The sequence below is a fragment of the Cervus elaphus genome, chromosome 8, assembly GCF_910594005.1.
Source record: "Cervus elaphus chromosome 8, mCerEla1.1, whole genome shotgun sequence".
NCBI classification, from domain to species: domain Eukaryota; kingdom Metazoa; phylum Chordata; class Mammalia; order Artiodactyla; family Cervidae; genus Cervus; species Cervus elaphus.
In genome coordinates this window covers 42216253-42235445 of record NC_057822.1, presented here as the reverse complement: position 1 = coordinate 42235445, position 19193 = coordinate 42216253, and the positions used below count along the sequence as shown (strand labels likewise).

Below are 19193 nucleotides of genomic sequence, written 5' to 3'. Positions count from 1 at the left end.
ACGAAATTGGTTTTCTATTCATTCATGATTTAATACATTACTCCTAGAATCATGAACATGTAAATTATATCTTAGCTCTTCTAGAATTTGTGTGGCCTTGTTTAGAAAGCCATTTCCTTCTTTGGTTTTCAGTTGCCTCTTCTATAAAATAAAGGATTGACTGAGATCACCTCCATCTTTCCTTCCAGCGGAGCAGTTTTTGTAGGATGGTGCTCCAGGAAAATGGGGTAGAAAATGAAATTTATCTTGGTCCTGTCCTCTTCCCACTCCACCGACTCCTCTATTCAACAGTATTCTCCTCCCTAATGCTCACTTATGTGCCATCCAACTATCAGGTCCAACTTTAAAGAAGTTGAGAGAAGGTCTAGAAACAATCACAGGGAAGGAAATGGCAACCCACTCCAGAGTTCTTGCTTGGAGAATCCCAGGGACGGGGGAGCCTGGTGGGCTGCCGTCTATGGGGTCGCACAGAGTCGGACATGACTGAAGCGACTTAGCAGCAGCAGCAGCACAAACAATCTCTGAAATTATGTTGAAATTTTGATGCAAACTGGCAGAGGGAAAAGAACGTGGAAATTCACAATACCATATGTAAAGTAGATTGCCAATGGGAATTCACTGTAGGACTCAGGGAACTCAAACAGTGGCTCTGTGACAGGCTGAAGGGGGGATGGGGAGGGATATGGGAGGGAGGTTTGGGAGGGAGGGGACACGGCTTCTATAGCTGACAAGAATCCTATAGCTGATTCTTGTTGATGTATGACAGAAAACCAGAAAATTCTGTAGAGCAATTATCCTTCAATTAAACAAACAAACAAACAAAAAAACCCACTAGAAGTCATGAGGCATGAGCCAAGTCCTAAGGGTCACATACTTGTCTGGGAACCTTGGGGAAGAATTAGACCTTCTGCACCTGTTTCCTCATCTGTGAAATGGGTGTAAAGGTGACTGTCCTATTTATTTATTTCACAGGTTAATGTGGAGCTCATTTGAGATAAAATAGGAGAAAGCACTTTGTAGCTCTATCAATATAGACCCTAGGTGCTCATTTGTCAATGTGTTTCCCACACTGCATTTTAGGCTTCACTTTATTTTGCAATCAAAGCATTAACTGAACAGGTGGGGAGTGTCCTTTTAGGGTCAGGGTTCCTTCCCTGGTGTTTGGAACCACACCTTAGAGATGGTTATCCACTCCACCTGTTCAGAGCATTGTTTATTTTTATAGTAATTGGCCCATTTACAATAGGCCAAAAGGGAAAGTTTTGTTTTGTTTGTTTTTGGTAACCAAGCTCCCTTCCCCTCTTTCTCATGGAAGCACAAGCAACTTTCAATTTTCCAGAAGTCAACTGTATCACAAATTCACAGATTATCTGTGGGAAATCTTTCAGTTCTCACTGCCTTGCTCACAAGCAGCAGATAAGTACCTTCTCACCTCCCGGCTTACTCTTCATGTTGCCTGTTGTCAAGGAGGAGTTGTGAGGGAAAGAGGTTTGAGGTTACTGCTTCCTGTCTCCACACCTTTAGCTGGGTTAGCTGCTAGGAAAGGCTTTGAAAAGCAAAGCACTAAATTCATCATCAAAACAACTTGCCAGTTCAATTAGAGACGTGTCAGTCAAGCCAATCTTTTGAGATCAGAAGCCAATACAACTGATGGATTGACAATGTCTCTCTTTTAATCTAGTAGGTTTGACCTAGGTAGACTAAATACTCACAAGATGGAAAACCAACTATTTCTAGGGAAAGGGGTGGGTCTGCTAAGAAAAAATTAACCTGAGAAGGATGCTTTCCACTTCTAGCACTAACTGGAAAGCAAAAAGGAATCAAACAGAATGTAGTATGGGGAAGCTAAATATTTCTCTGGTTTCTTCTTCTGAGTCTAGATAGGTCCTTGAATTTTACGATATGTCCTAAATTAATTGAAGTACTGTGGAATCCCTAAAACTCAGGGAATCAAAATGTGTATCAAATCCAAATGTCATTTGGGGTTCTGTTTTTTGGTTGCTTCGATGGATCCATGTTATTACTTTAGTATCACAGAGTAAGTGGTGTGCATTTTTTACACATGCCTCATTTTAAGAAAAAAGTAAGAGGAATCAGAATTATTGTGTCTACGGGAAGTCATAGTGATGACATGTATTCAATATCACTTAGAACAACTGATTATCTTTTTCTGCCACCAAAAGTAATCTCCTTCCTTTAGTGTTTCTCTAAAGCAGATGTAGATTTTGAAGTCCTTATGAACTGGTTTGTCGCTTAGGTTTCTCTGAATGATGGACATGAATGAACCAAGGTGGGACCAAGTACTATAAGGCTACACATGTTGAAAAACAAGAGGTTCTGTTGGCCAGAATGAATTCAACCTGAATCTTAAACTGGGAGGCTGTTGTCCACACTAGCACATATTAAATGAACTACTTCAAGCATAGCTGCTAATTTTAAAAAGATCTGTGCTGATATGGAAGAGAGAGGAAAGTAAAGCTTGATAGATAAATTGGACATCTCTTTTCCCTCAAATGGCCATTTAACCAATATTTTTTGAGCTTTTTCTCAACAAAATATTGGTACAAAGGGTCATGCAAGAAGGCACTTTTCCTTCCCTTGCTCAATTGCTGGATAAGCCATCAGCCAGGAGAATACTGACAGTAACAGCCAGCCTAAATACTAGGATCTTGGATTGCTCTTCCCTAAGTAGTACTGGAGGAGAGTGGGCTCAGGAGAAATCTGATTGATCAGTAGTAACACTGCTGAGGTCTGAATTAGAGGTTTCATGATTGACGGAAAGAAAATCTATCTTTCAGTTCTCTCATTGTATTATGCTTTGTGAAGGAAAGCAGAGGACGACCACTGCTTCTCCCTTCTGAAAAAGAGCAAATGCTGACTAAGCCCCACGGAGTTGACTGTGGGCCTGGGAAGCTTTGAGGTCATTTGCTTTTTCTTTGCCATGATCCCCTAGGCTGGAAGAATGTCCTCCTCACAGCCCAGACGTCCAAAGGCCACCTCAGTTTCTGAGCTGTCTATTCTGGTCATTTAATGAATGAAGACATAGGCAAAAGGAAAACGGGGTTACTTACTGGTTGGTCTGTGTGGTCTGAGGACAGTATTTATAACTCCCTCACTTACCACATCTAAGCCCATGCTGAGTTCTGCCAATTTTAGCCTGTAAGTATTTCTTGAGTTCATCCACTTCTTCGTAACCATAGTTCAGGCCCTTATCATCTCTTGCCTAGACTACTGCAATTGCATCCTAACTGGTCTCCATATTTTCACTCTTGTTCTCTTTAAATTTACCTTCCACATTTATGCTATGGGGATCTATATAAAATGAAAACTCGTATGTATGACTCTTCTGCTTAAACTCCTTCAGCAGGCCCTTATCATCTGCAGGAGAGAGCCCAAGCTGTGAACTGCGCTCACTTTGCCAATCTTGTCTGTAGCAACTCAGGTCCAGCAAATGGAGGTAGTTGCAATTCCCAACACCTGCCGTACTCGGTATTTTTCTCTTTGTCTTTATCTTTCCCACAGTCCCCTACCTCACCCACACCCCCTAAAACAAAGGCTCTGCTAGGAAACTTTTACTTAATAAAAATGTGCTGAATCAACATATGCATAATCCTTAGAAGACTCAGGTCAGCAGTCACCTCCTCCGGAAATCTTTAGCTGGTTCCTTCTAATCTTTAGCTGCCCCCACTAATGCAGATCACTGTGCCGCTGTTTTTAGAGTAGCTGTCGGTTCATAGAGAAGGGACTTGTGGACACAGTGGGGGAAAGAGAGGGTGGGCCCAACTGAGAGTAGTATTGACATATACACTCTACCATGTGCAGCACAGAGAGCTCAGCTTTGTGCTCGGTGATGACCTAGAGGAGTGGGGTGGAGGTGGAGTGAGAAGGAGACTCAAGAGGAGGGAGATATATGTGTCCTTAGCACTGATTCACATTGTTGTATGGTGGAAACCAACACAACATTGTAAAGCAATTATCCTCCAATTAAAAAAAGAAAAAGGAGCAGTCGGTTTATGTATCTTTCTTCCCCACCAGATTCTGAGCTGCCCAAGGACAGAAGCTGAGCCCTGCTTCCCTTTGGGAAATTGGTTTCTCTCTCCTAGTGCATCGTGGAAGGGTGTCATGCCTGAGTTCTCAAGATGCACCAAGCGACCTCCTGGAGTGTAGATGCTTGAGCTCCTCTTCCTCCTTTGCTTTCCAGGCCACTGTGGGTGCTGGGAGGAGGAAGCCAAACTGAGAGATGATCCAGGATTTCTCTTTAGCCTTACTCAGTTTTCTTGCCCATGTACCCGCCTCTGCACCCTTCTTTTTAAAAATCTCTGCAAAGAAATTCTATTCTCATGTTTTTCTTTTTTTCTTACATCAGCTTTCAAAGGGATATCAGAAAGAATTTGAATGCTCATTAGAACAACATTCAAGTAATTAGTCACGGAAACACACTTCCTGGGGTCCTCAATAGGCAGAAATACAGATACCTAATCTGAAAAGGAGTGGCATCTAGCATTTCTTGCTGGGTTGATTCTTCCAGTCAGAACCAACCCAGTGATTCTTTCTAAGTAAGCAAAGAAAAAGGCCATGGAAGATAAAACAAAAGATGAGTTGGATTTTCCTATCAAGACAAGCTGAACTTTTGGAGTCTTTACATGTTAACTTCTCAGTGCTTTTAGAGAGTATTTGTTATGGTGAATAATAAATGAAGTTAAAGTTGCTATTGAGACACAGATTTTGAATAAGGACTTAGAGATGCTAGGCAGAGTTAGCTGCTAAGAACGGTACAGTCTTATCACCATCTTTCACTTGTCAGTTATTTAATGAGACTCCCTTATTCAGACAGTGTTATACAAAAAGTGTAACCTCTTGTCTTTGCTCAAAGGAGACTTGCAAACTAGGGGTGTAGAGAAAATACATGCAGATCAAAAGCTAAACAACTGGAAGCCTCTGAAACAAGAGGTATTCAAAATGTAGAACAGAGAGTAATAGTTTTGAGACCTAAGAAAGGAGAGACGCTGGAGGCCAAGGAGTCACTGAGCAAAGTACACAGAGAGGTACTCACATCGTGTCCTGGGAAGGCATCTTAAGTGATCTGGTTAACTGGAGGGTTTTGGTTTGAGGAGTTGAGGTTGGAAAAGCTTGTGGAAGCCTATGAATTGAGGGTAAGACATGAGTTTCAACCTTTAAGCCACTGGTTCTTCAACTTGATTGCACATTAGAATCTCCTGAGAAATTTAAAATATACTGAGGTCTGGGTCCTATACCCAAAGATTCTGATTTAATTGGTCCAAGAATCAAGAGTTTCTTAAGCTCCCAGGTGACTAATGTGCTGTCCGCTTGAGAACTCTGTTAGGCTATAGCGGTTTTCAATCCTGACTGAATATTAGAATCACCTGGGGGAATTATTAAACTAATACCAAAGACACACAGAATCAGGAGAAAATATTTGCAAATCACATATCTTGATATAGGAACATGCATCAAAAATGTGTAAGAAACTCCAACAACTTGATACTAACAAGATAATTCAGGTAAATGGGCAAATGATCTGAATAGACATTTCTCTAAAAAGGATATACAGCTGGCTAACAAGTACATGAAAAAATGCTCAGCATCATTAGTCATCAGGGAAATGCAAATCAAACCATAAAGAAATACCACTTCACAACTCTAAGATGGCTATAGTAAAAAAAAAAAGATGGACAGCAACAAGTGTTGGCAAGCATGCGGAGAAATTGGAACCCTTATACGCTGCTGGTGGGGATGTAAAATGGTGCAGTTGCTTTAGAAAACATTTTGGCAGTTCCTCAACAAGTTAAATATAGAGTTTCCATAATGACCATCAGTTCCACTCCTGGCATACACCCAAGAGAATGGTAAATGGTTCATCCACACAAAAACTTGTACATGTTCATAGCAGCCTTATAAAAGATAGCTAACTAGTGGAAACAATTGATCAATGAAAAAACAAAATGTGGTATATCCATATAGTGGGATATCATTTGGCCATGAAAAGGAATGAAGTTCTAATACATGGTACAATGTAGATCAACCGTGAAAACATGCTAAGTGAAAGAAGCTAGGCACAAAAGAACACATACTGTATGATCCCATTTATATGAGATTCCAGAGTAGGTAAACCATAGAGATAGAAAATAAATTAGCGATTGCCAAGGACTGGAAAAAAGGAATGTGGAGGGGAGGCTAATGGGTATGAGAATTTTTTGGGAATAATGAAGTATTTTGGAATCAGATAGTGGTGATCCATTCACAACTTTGTGACTGTAATAAAAAGTCATTGAATTGTATACTTAAAAGGGTGAACTTTTAAAAAAGGTGAGTTTTATGGTATATGAACTGTATCTTGAATGTGAAATTCACTCAGTCATGTCTGACTCTTTTCAACCCCATAGACTGTAGTCCATGGAATTCTCAAGGCCAGAATACTGGAGTGGATAGTCTTTCCCTTCTCTAGGGGATCTTCCCAACCCAGGGATCAAACCCATGTCTCCTGCATTGCAAACAGATTCTTTACCAGCTGAGCCACAAGGGAGTCCAAGAATACTGGAGTGGGTAGCCTATTCCTTCTCCAGTGGATCTTCCTGATCCAGGAATTGAATCAGGGTCTCCTGCATTGCAGGTGGATTCTTTACCAACTGAACTATCAGGGGAGCTGAATTATATCTTAATAAGTTATAAAAAATAAAAAATGAAAAGAATCAATCCTTCCCCCACCAGCATTAACCAATTGAATTAGAATTTCTGAATGGGAGCCAGGCACATGTTCTTCTTCTTTTGTGACAAATTTTACTTATTTGTCTATTTGGCTGTGTTGGGTCTTAGTTGGGCAGGCGAGATCTTCCATGCATCATGGAAGATCTTTCCTTGCTGCTCATGGACTCTTTGGTGGTGGCGTGTAGGCTTCGGGGCACTTGGGTTCAGTTGTTCCTCAGCATGTGGGATCTTAGTTCCCCAACCAGGGATCGAACCAGAGTCCCCTGCATTGCAGGGCAGATCCTCAACCACTTCTCCCTGGGACGTCCCCAGGGACAGGTTCTTGATGTACAACTAGGGTTGAGAACTATGTAGTGGCACAGTGGTAAAGAATCCATCTGCCAATGCAGGAGATGCAGGTTCAATCCCTGGGTTGGGAAGACCTCTGGGAGTAGGAAATGGCAGCCTACTCCATTATTACTGCCTGGAAAATTTCATGGACAGAGGAGCCTGGTTGGCTGTATAGTTCATGGGGGTCGCAAAAAGTCAGCCATGACTGAGCATGCAGGCACATGCAGGAGATGAAAATCTATTAGTGACCTATGCAGCTTTGTTTTCCCCAAAGCAGAAACAAAATACTTGAGTACATGGATTCAAATCCAGTTTCAACTGTAAATTTCATTTTTAAGAGATTATTTTATTGACCCTTCAGTATGGATATGTGGGTATATTGCTTCAAATAACCCTTTTCAAAAAATGCAAATAGGTAGACAATTGTTAGTATACCTCAAAGCAATAGAAAAAAAAAGTTTTTTTTGTATTGAATTTTGAATCAAAGACACCAAGTGATTTATTGTTTCAGATAATTTTGGAAAATCATGGTTGCAAAGTTGACTCTCAGTGCTCCAGTGGCCTATTTTTCAAGCGACTGTAATTTACTTGAGATTTAGTCTTCATTTTGCTCACCATCTGCTCAGTGATATTAGGTAGATCATCCAAAGTTTCTAGGCCTCATATAGTCACTACCGAAAAAGGAAATATAATGTCATGTGCTAGAGAATGGGGATATAGTGGGGAAAAAATAAGATAGAATAGATATGCTTTCTTCCCTTATGCAGATTTCATGTTCTTTGCTTAAAAGTAAAGAGACTTAACTAGGTGTCTCCAAATTTTCTGATCATTTACCGAGGATAATATAAAGGTAGAAGACAGACTAGAGAAATAACCCCTGTGGGCCTCTTGGGCTTCTTCCATCTTCTGTGATTTAAAGAAATAAATATGCAAGTGTCTTGGAAGGTTGCCTTCAGAATTTGCTATGGAGGATAAATTTGTTGGGTAACATTTTTTTACCTCTTTATCCTATTCTTGGAATGGACAATAAAATAAAAATGTTTCAAAACACTTAAATTCCTTCATCAAAGGATGAATCATAGCTTAAAATATCAATACAAATCTACTTGTTTATCTATGTCAGGTGTTGAAAGCCACTTTCAAGTAAACCACTTGATTAGGAAATTAATACAATTAATCATGATTAACATGTTAGAAATCTCAGCATAGATTCAAAAATTCCAAATGCATAGCTGTGGTGTTCAATACCAACAGAAGGCCACTTTCTGCCTTCCAAGTGCCTTCCAACTTACTCCACTGTTCCATTCAAAGGAGAATGAAAATAATATCAAAATGTACACATTCAGTGTAATTACCTCCTAAAGAGCTCCTGTGTCTTTGTCTGCCAAGAGAAAGTCTTTGCTGGAGATCTGTTTGTTAATTAACATATCTTGATTTCAGACAAAAAGGAAGTCCTTATATTCTTTTTTCTGTGTGTGTTCCATTATTTTAATTACTTACAAATTAGAGGGTTAGCATGGTTTGTTAGAGTCAGATCTAGTCTTTAAGTCCCAATTCTACTACAAAGTAGCCCTGGTTCTTAGTTTCATCTTATGATACATGCCCTCCTTCCTTACGGAACTGGAGGAAGAGAAAAGTGAGATGTTATATTGAAAAGCACTTCGAAATCTAAGAAATCACACAAAGATACTATTATTAATTATTAATACTAGCTATATATGTTACCTATATTAACTTTTGAATAACCTTAACATCCCATTTCTCACCCATTTTTCACTTACAGAAAGTTAATAAACCTAGAATATTTATTTTGCTCAGCAGTCACAATGGATTAAAAAATTTGAGACTAAAGAGAGGAAGCAACTTATGAAGCAAGCTGTTGTTTCTTCACTAAGTCATGTCTGACTCTTTTTCAACCCCATGGACTGTAGCCTGCCAGGGTGCTCTGTCTATGGGATTTCCCAGGCAAGAATAGTGGAGTGGGTTGACATTTCTTTCTCCAGGGGATCTTCCCGACCCAGGGATCAAACCTGCATCTCCTGTGTTGGTAAGTGCATTCTTTACCACTCAGCCACCGGAGAAGCCCATGAAGCAAGCTAGTGACAAACAAAAAGAATTTAGGATGAAGTCCAAACTATCAGTGCTTTCTTCTGCCCTTCTGTCTCTCCTCCCACCCCCATCTCTCTCTCCCTCTCTTATCTTTTTTAAGTCTTTATACTCTTTTTTTTTAAGCAAATGATTTTCTCCCCCTTCAGAAAACAAGATTTTGGTGAAGCAGTCGCCCATGCTTGTGGTAAATGACAATGAGGTCAACCTCAGCTGCAAGTACACGTACAACCTCTTCTCAAAGGAGTTCCGGGCATCCCTTTATAAGGGAGCGGATAGCGCCGTGGAGGTCTGTGCTGTGAATGGAAACCACTCCCATCCACTTCAGTCAACAAATAAGGAATTCAACTGCACCGTGAAAGTAGGCAATGAAACAGTGACCTTCTACCTCCAGGACCTGTATGTCAACCAAACGGATATTTATTTCTGCAAACTTGAGGTTCTGTATCCTCCTCCTTACATAGACAATGAAAAGAGTAATGGCACCATTATCCATGTGAAAGGTAACGTACCACTCGGCCAATGTCCGCTCTCGAGTAACGGTTTTCAACTCCAGTCTTGAAAACTAGGTCATGATCAGTGGTGGGGGTTGGCTAACTCCCAAAGAGGAACACCAGAGAGGAGGTCTACACATGTTAAGCTAGTGATATTTTGCGTATTTTGTTTCCTGTCACATTCTGCCCTGGGAAGAAGTAAGGAAATGTACTCAAATGCCATTCCCATATCATTTAATCTACTCTATTCTATTTTTCAGAGAAACATCTTTGTCCATCTCCCCGGTCTCCTGAGTCTTCTAAGCCATTTTGGGCCCTGGTGGTGGTAAACGGAGTGCTAGTTTTCTATAGCTTGCTAGTAACAGTGGCTCTCTCTAACTGCTGGGTAAGAGAAGCAGCGTTGCTTTCATGTAACTTTTCTATTGCATAAGCAATTGGACATATTCAAGAATTTTGCCTATGTGGCTTATTTTCCGTTTAACATGCGATTATTTTCTCTTTCTCTGCTAGGTTTGAGTAGGTTTCCCTGCTAGATTCTCTTCTAGACTATTCAGTTTTATCTGAAATAAAAATCTGATGTGAATTTTATGTTCCAGAAGCCATTGATTAGGTGTCCAGGCAAGTAAGAAGCTAAACAGGCAAATTAGGGTGGGGGACAAATTAAGGTAGAAAGTTAGTTTTCTTCTTGCCATTTTGCAATGTCATTATGACATATAAAATATGTATAAAAACATAAGTGACTTGGGAATCTAAGCAACTGAAGCCAATGAACAATTTTTGTTCAGGGTCAAAAATCATGAGAAATTTGACTACTGAAATTACGCATTCAAACCTAGCAAAGAAACTAGGTCTGTTTATCTGAGTCATATTTTATCTCTTCTGAAGCAGTTAAATTTTGTGAGACCAACTATGGTGCTGTCATTATGAAACTGTAATGGGAGTTAGACTTTTCTAAGCTCTCACTGCTGAATTGGAGTTTACGAACTTTTGCAATTGTTCATGCAATTAACTTACACTGCTTTTCTCTACCTTCTTCAATATTGAAGTTTTGGCCTAGGTTTGAACACATATTGATAACCATATATACTGTGAATCGGGGACCTCCTTCTTTTCTTTTCTTTTTCTTACTCAGACACTTGCTGTTCTTATGTACACAGGATGGCACTCATTCCATATTGTCTTTGAATTTCTTTTTCTAGAAGTTAGATGCATGCATGAATCATTTCCTCAACAAGAGATGTGTGTTCCTCAAGGATAAAGACTATTTCTCTTGATATTCACCATCCATCTGGTATTAAGTACATTTAGTTTAGTGTTTATAGAATACTTATGAATTGATAACCTCTAGAGAGGCCAAACTAAGGATTTAAATGAGTATGCCTGGAGCACCATACTCTTCTTGAAGGCACAGTCCATACATCTGATTTGTACATGAATCAGTGATTTCTGGGAGACATGTCATGTTGAAGCCATCCTATTTACTATAGCCTTGGTGCTGGGCAGGGCATGAGTGGAGGGGGAGGGCAGTTGGGTTCACAGTCACGCCCAGGATAAATCCAGCCTGCAGTCCTTTTAAACTGTTGTTGGTCTATGGCCAAAGTTTGTCTCTCCCTTGTTTCCCGCATGCTTCTACCATTTTGGGAGACTAAGGGGCAGATGGACATTTGTCAGGCAGCCTGTTGCCTGATCTGTACCTCCAACAAGATTTGTAAGCAGCAAAGTGGCTGCTTGTTCCTGGAAATCCTTTATACCAGATATTATCTTGAGAATTTGCCTGCCTTGCCTTCTGCAAGTTGCCCAGCCCTGAGGGGGGCCTTTTATGTAGTCAAATATTGCCCAAGTTCTTCCTCTGATGTTAGTTGAGTCCCTTCATCTTTGTGGATCTCGCTATCTTCATCCAAGATATCTTACATCTTTGAACCTCTGTAGAGTTTGTCAATAATATAATTTAGAAACTCAGTTCCTGTTTTTATTTGATCCCCTTAGAATATCAACTTCTTAATTAAAATCCAGGTGCAGTGTCTTTTGGGGGTACATTTCCAGGACAGGTACTCCCCTGTACCATGCTGACCTAGGTCAATGTGCTTTCCTACCTTTGTGAAAAGTAGTTTTGGAAACTGTTTTAACTTTTTGAGGCCAGAAGGGTATTGCTCACCATTTAAAATGTATTGTCAACATGCACTAGAGTATCAGTTACTATAACCAGGTTATAAAGTATATAACTAATTATATATTAATTATATATTATATAACTATAATATAATATATAACAGTTATATATTATATAACTAATATACTAAGTAGCTCAAATTACCCAAAGGGACAAAAGTAGCTTCTCATTTTTAATGAGTTTAAAAAGTAGATTTTCAACTTGGAAACATCATAATGCAATACATTTTTCTTTGGCAGCACTACTAATCCCTAGGGCTTCCCTGGTGGCTCAGATGATAAAGAATCTGCCTGCAATGTGGGAGACCCGGGTTTGATCTTTGAGTCAGGAGGATCCCCTGGAAAAGGGAATGGCTACCCAGTCCAGTATCCTTGCCTGGAGAATTCCATGGACAGAGGAACCTGATGGGCTACAGTCCATGGGGTTACATAGAGTCGGACAGGACTGAGTGACTAACACTAACTCCTAGTGAGGTTCATCTTGCTTTGTCTTGAGAAAACTTATTCTGGTCTCTTTCTGTCTCATGAGCTCCCTGAAAATTGGGAAGTCTCAGTGCTTGGTATACCTTATCTTCTTCTGTGGCCTCTTGTGGTTAATGAGGTTACTCAATAAGAAGTGCCCTTTATTTGCATCTCAACCATAGCTGTTTGTACTCTCCGACCAAAAGGGGATGAAATAAACATATATGTATATTTCATTGAATAACACAGGATTTTTACCTGGGCTCATCTTTTCCCTTTGCTGTTCAAGCAAACAGCACCTCACTGAGCTAGGCAGGCAGGTCATTAGGGATCCCTAGAGTTTAGCCATTTCGGGGGTACTTTTCTAGGATCCTATTTTTGGCTGGCCTGCACTGGGCCTTGGTGTAAGCTGCTGCTTTCCGGAACTTCCTGAGGACATGTGATGTACTGCCTTAAGCAGTTCTAGGCTGAGTGGGTTTTTGGGAGCAGCTGTAGATGCTATCTCAGTCCTTGACCTGTGGCTGACATCTGAGTAAACAAGGAGCTCCCCTCTGCCAGCGGCCACAGACCAGCACCTGTTACCCTCACTCAACCTCCATCTGCTCCGTGGGGCTGGTGAGCCCGTTCTCCTCCTTAGTCTAAAGGAACATTTAAAAAACAGTTTTCTCCTCTATAAATCACACTGTGGGGAATGTGGGGAATATGTGTACGGGTAGTATCTGTCTTTAAATCCAGTGGGTGTGCTTTTAAAAATCAATTATTAATAATGAATTAATTTGGTTGCAACGGGTCTTGGTTGCATCCTGTGGGATCTTACATTGCGGCACGTGGATCTGTAGTTTGGGCTTCAGTACTTGCTGCACCTGGGCTTACTTGCTCAGCAGTATGTGGGATCTTCAGTCTCTGACCAGGGATCAGACCTGTATCCCCTGAATTGCAAGGTGGATTCTTAACCACTGGGCCACCAGGGAAGTCCCTCCATGGGTTCTTGAAGACCATGTCTTTTAAATAGATTGTCTTATGCTTGCCTGTGTCTTTCTGCTGCTTCCAAGAAATGAATGGGTAAGGCTGGGTTAGGAGGAAGAGAAAGGGAGGAGTGGTCCTGAAATCGAAATCACACGTCTGTGGCAGACAGTGAATAGTGAAGTGTTGAATGACTTAGTCACCCAGACATGTAAAGTGAGTGCCCTGCACACATATACACATATGCTACATGCTCATGGACACTGTGGGTTCTGTTTACTGTTCCCAGCCATGCATGTGTCATTTCTATCCCACTGTTGTATTTACAGTTAGGGTGAAAATGAGTAAATCTGCTATCTGATAACAGCAAGAGGGTAAGCATGGGAGCGGACTGCAGCAGGTTTTTCATAATTTTGGTGCAATCCAGAGAACTTCAGAATCAAGACATCTTCATTATGGGGGTCCTTCTAATTGGTTATAGTTTAATTTGAGTGTCCAGAGGCAAAAACTGTCCTTAGAAGTCTGGCAAAAGGAGTCCTCAGAGTTAGAGTAAGTACTATCCTGCCTCCCAGGATATCAGCAGCAGTCTTTCACATTTATTTCAGGGCAGTTCCTTGCCTCACTCCTTCCCTGCCATAACCCTGTGCTCAAGAGGACTCTAGTCTTTTATTTATCGAAAGGATGTAGAACCAAGATGTTTCAAGGGCAACTTCCCTCACACACTTGGTTTCCATAGCTATCTCTCTCTGAATGAATCCCCCAATTATGTCTGTTTAATGCTGTCCTCTTCTTACTTCCAGCTAGATAATCCATCCATCATCTCAAATCCCAAATAACCAAAACTGAATTGAGAGCCACTCTCAAATCTACTTTACCTATCTGCTTGCCTTATACCTATAGATGGAACACTGTCCTCCTGGTCACCCAGGCTCCGGTCATCAGTCATCTTTGAGTATGAGCAAGAAGGAGGACCCAAAGACTCTAACAATACTCATTCTAACTTGATGATGTATTTCATATCCATTGCTTCCTTTTCATTCCTTTCTTTTTCATGATCAGACTCTTCAGATCAGGATTTCTTGGTCTTGGCATTACTGACATTTTGAGCTGGATGAGACTTTGTTGTCAGAAGCTGCCTTGTACAATGTAGGATGTTGAGCAGCATCCTTGGCCTCTACCCACTAGAGGCCAGTAGCACTCATCCTAGTTGTGACAACCCAGAATGTCTTCAGGTGTTGTCAGATGTCCCCTGGGACAGAGGATAAGGCAACTGGAGGTGTCAAGGATGAGTCTTAGGAGGTCTGGTTTGGGCAACTATATGTAGGATAGTGTTACTCATTGCGATGAGAAACGCTAGAAGAGACCAGCCTTCATGCCGTTGAACATGTTGAGTTTAAAGCACATTTGAGGTCTAGTCCAGAGATATAAATTCGGGTGTATAGGTGACAACTGAAGCTGTGAATGTGGATGGAGTTGCCTAGGAGAGAGGCTGAGTAGAGGAGAATGCCTAGGACTGTCAGGAGCTCTAACACTTAATGTCTAATTAGGGAAGAATGAGTTTGCAGAGGCGGCAAGGAGGCAGTGGCCAGAGAGGCAGGATGAAACCTGGATGGTACCATCTCACAGAAGGCAAAACAGAAGCATTTCAGAAAGCAGAGAGTGATGGATAATCTAGAATGCAACTGAGAGAGTTCAAAAGATGAGGCCTGAAAACAAGTGTTTTGCCAACCTTCAGCACTTAACTCATGACCCTTTGACAAAGAAGATGGGAAGGGCTCAGGTAGGAGTGCATGGAAATAAGGCCAGTCTTTCGCTTACTTATTCATGACATTCCTGTCCAACATATTTACTTTTGCATCAGGCCTACATGCCGAGAAATAGACTTTTTTTTTTTTTTTCATTTTAGAGAACTCTGAATCCAGAAATCTGGATGGCTTTCTATTTTTAGAATTTTTATGGGTCTTTTATTAAACAAGTAAATTTTACCAGCACATTTATCCAGAAAAGATGTTCTTAACCCTCAGACAAAACTTTGCTAAGGTTCATGGTGTATATAACTCTTGTTCCAGGGTTAGTGTCACCTCTATTCCCCCCAGCCCTGGCAGAGCTTCATCCAGAGGAGCTGAGTCTGAAGAATGGAGATGAATGATACTATTGTCTTTAATGGAGTGGGTTGCCATGCCCTCCTCCAGGGGATCTTGCAAACCTAGGAACTGAACCCAGGTCTCCCACATTGCAGGTGGATTCTTTACCATCTGGCCACCAGGGAAGCCCTAATGGAAATGTATATACACATAAAGGAACAGGAATGTAACTAGTTGCCCAGAATGTAACACTCAATTAATTTGGACTCCACTGTTATGTATTTGTGACCATTCCAGACTCTGGAGGGCTGAAGGTCCTCTGGTTAATTATGGGGAAAAATGGCTTCTTTAAGCAAATGGTTAATGTAAGAAGATTGCCATAGGGATGCTTAACCTTTTCAAAGGAGGAAGGACCTTTAAGAATACTCACATATCAAAGGTTGATATGTTAATTAGACATGCTTTTGGAATTCAGTTCAAATGGCTGCATTGAGGGTAACAGGGGTGCCTTTCTTTAAAATACTTTCTTTGATTCAAAATTTTCAAGTTAATTTGGAAGAGTCCAAAGTAGTTGGGTTGGATTAACCATCCAAGTCCAAGGTGCTCAGTGAATTCATGGCTTCATTTGACTGGCTGTGCTCTGAGTGGTTGTCGCCAGATCTTAGAACTCCTCCCCAGACACGTCTGTCTGTGTCCTGAACCCTTCACAATGACACTTCTTCTTTTCACAGATGAAGACTAAGAGAAACAGGATGCTTCAGAGCGACTACATGAACATGACCCCCCGCAGGCCAGGGCCCACCCGAAGGCACTACCAGCCCTATGCCCCAGCACGGGACTTCGCGGCCTACCGCTCCTGACACGGACGCCTATCCAGATGCAAGCCGGCTGGCCTCTCTTCACCTGCTCAACACCACTGCTCTGGATAGGAAAGGCCTGCCTTGTCTTCAGCCAGCCACCTTGGCCTCCTGTTAGGCCGCTGACGCCAAATTTTCTTGAATGACTAGACCGAAGAACGTCATTTTGAGATCTGAGATGAAGTGAAGGAATATTACTGTGGCAGACTCTATCTCATAGTGCCACAGTCCAAATTCAAACTCATCGTGTATTTATTGACTGGATTGAGAGGTTAGGGTCGAAAACCAAAAGTGAGTGGATTCTGTTAAGCCTTGAAATCTGCCTCCAGTTCCTCTCCTTTCTAACTCACCCGCACGTTGTGGTCAAGCGAAGTGTGATCTCGAAAGACTTTTTCGATGGAGAAGAAGTTAGGAAATCACTCCCTTTGATGAAATGGGGATTTAAGGTGGGGATAGGTTAGAAAGGGGGAGGGAGTGGTGAGACATAAACATTTTTAAAACCATTAAAACACTGTCTCTCACTCATGTAATGAGCCACTTAGTTCCTATTTAATGCTGTTTTAGTTTGTAAAGATGTAGATACTCTTTTTGAATTCTGGCCCTATTTGGTCATTTTGACCAAGAGATTCTCTTCAGAGTCATGGAAGGCAAACCAACTTGCTTTCCTTGCTCCCTATGATGGGAACTCAATGTAGTCTTCACAATATGATTTTGAAAGAATAAAGTAGTCCTCCCACACCAAGGAAGAATGTGTCAGGAAATAAGGTCACTTTAGGTCAAAAATTATTTGAATACTATGAAGGGCTATTTGTTCAGCAGCTCATTTCAGTCCAATCATACAGGGCCCTCTTCTGTTCCTGTATTTTAGGTCTACACAGTTGGTTTCTTTATTGTCTGCGAGGAAGTCTAAAGTGGGATGCAGAGGGAACATCCAGAGAGAGAAGTAAAGATACTGTGAAAGAAAGATGTTAGCATCCATTAGAACAGGAGAGATGAGTCCTGAGAAGCTTCTGAAGGAGGGAGAACAGAAGGGAATGACACAATTCTTGCCGTGCTGAGGGGATGGCCAGCATTTGGTGGGAGTTTTCCAGAAACAGCAGGCAGAAGGAGTCATGATGAGAACTCCTTTCTGGGATTTTTGGGCTTTAAGACTCAGAGCTCCAGAAATCTGTGGTTCAGCCGTCTGTTTACCCTGGAGGTCCTTCGACATGGAAAGATATTTGATGCTTTTGAGATAGCATCAAAGTTCTGAAGACACTGCAAGGCCAGACCCTGGACACACTATGGATATTTTTCTGGTTCCAGTTTGGGTCATCTGGAGTATGTCTGGGGACCTTGAAGAACAGCTTTACTGTTGCCATAATAATCTGTTCAGTGCTTTGATTCATTCAGATGTTGGAGAAGTCTAGGTTTTAGAGGCAGGTAGACCTGGTTCAAGTTCTATTGCTAGTTGGCCTCAGGAGAGTCACTGCCTTTCTAAAACTCTGATTCTCCAACTATAAAATGAAGATAATGAGCACAAAAGTCTGTTTCTATACTATCATTTCCATGAGGGCATGTCCCAAGTTTGTCTTTTTTTTTTTTTTCTGCTTGTCCCTGGCACGTAGTACCATGCCTAACATATGTTAGCTATTATTATTCTCGTGTAGATAACCTATGTATAAAAATTAAGCTGGGCAATGACCTGAGAAAGAAGAGACTGTTATAACACAAATTTAAACCCACTACCCAGGGATGAGGTGCTACAAAATTTGAGAGCCTCTAAACTCCCTTGCATTCCCTGTTTCAAAATACTTTAGCTTGTAATAAAAATGTACAGCATTCTGCCTCCCACTTTTATGTATATAAAGAGGTCTTCTCTAACTTTTTTTGGTAACATGTGGAAGAATAGAAATCTTATAATTCCAGACAGAAGATATTGTACTTTTGTTGATTTTAAGATGGGTTTCCATTCCATGAATTTAATTATTTCAAAGAAGGTCAAACCTAGTGGTACTTGGGTGATGAAGAACTGTTGAATTTATGTGACACATGTTACACATTGTCAGGCTCTTGGCAAACAGAGTTCCTTAATCCAAGTTATCAGATTGAATTAGAAAAGGACAGAGCTAGAGAATTTTTTGAAAGGGGAATGACAAAAAATAAATTAAAAAATGGAAAGATTTGCTCTTTGGTAATAAATGGTTTTATTTTCTGATGGGAAAAATAGGTCTACTGAAGATGAATCATACTTTAGATTTTTCTTACTCACTCTGAACAGAACCAAAGTAGAAATGTTAACAGGGAAGTCCGTTTTCACTATTACTATGAACCAAGAAATGGTTTAAAAACAGTGGTTGGAGCAAGGCTTTTACAGTTTCAGATATGGCAGTTATGAAGAAAACAATGCCTTTTGCAGCTATTTTTGTAAGAGTCTTATAATTAACAGTGTTTCTATAATTTTTGATTGTGAGCTCACTTATTTGGGGATGAGCATGCCAATTTAAAGAGACTAAGTGTACATGATGTTCTGCATTCAGTGATAAAATTACTGAACTACCACATGCCTGTTTTTAAATTTGTGCTTTAACTGTGTAGAGCAGGTATGTTTTACTTTTGGTGATGAATCTGGAGAAAATCTGTTATTTAAAAAAAGCATGGGATAAACCCTTCTAATAAATCTCCAGTTTAGCCTTTAAAAAAAAAATCCAGACTTTGAAATATTAGTTTTACTTCAAAGGGAAGTATACTTTTGGATTGTTAGCATGGCTTAAGTCAGCTTCTCATCAGAGCAATGGTTTATGTCTCTGAGATGTCAGGCTGGGCTTACCTGTGCATTCTATGTGATGTAAATGCTGAATCAGAGAGATCAAACTTCATCCTTGATTCCATCTGTTCCTCGGGTTAACTAACTGAGCCACTAGTTCTCATGGCTAATTTAATGGGGATGTTGGTGGTTAAATGGATATCAGATCCTTCATCTCAGCCTTCTGTACTACTGTACAGAACCATAGCAGGCCTGG

General features: G+C 40.8%; 1 protein-coding gene across 1 annotated transcript in view; it reads left to right on the top strand.

Moving 5' to 3' along the window:
- Nucleotides 1-18024, top strand: part of CD28 (CD28 molecule) — a 33799-nt gene extending 15775 nt beyond the window's left edge. The window contains exons 3-5 of the mRNA XM_043910306.1: nt 9312-9665; nt 9917-10041; nt 16066-18024. Of these exons, the coding sequence (XP_043766241.1) occupies nt 9312-9665; nt 9917-10041; nt 16066-16194 (608 nt within the window). The 3' untranslated portion in view covers nt 16195-18024. The remainder of the gene's footprint in view (nt 1-9311; nt 9666-9916; nt 10042-16065) is intronic.
- The last annotated feature ends 1169 nt before the right edge of the window (nt 18025-19193 follow it).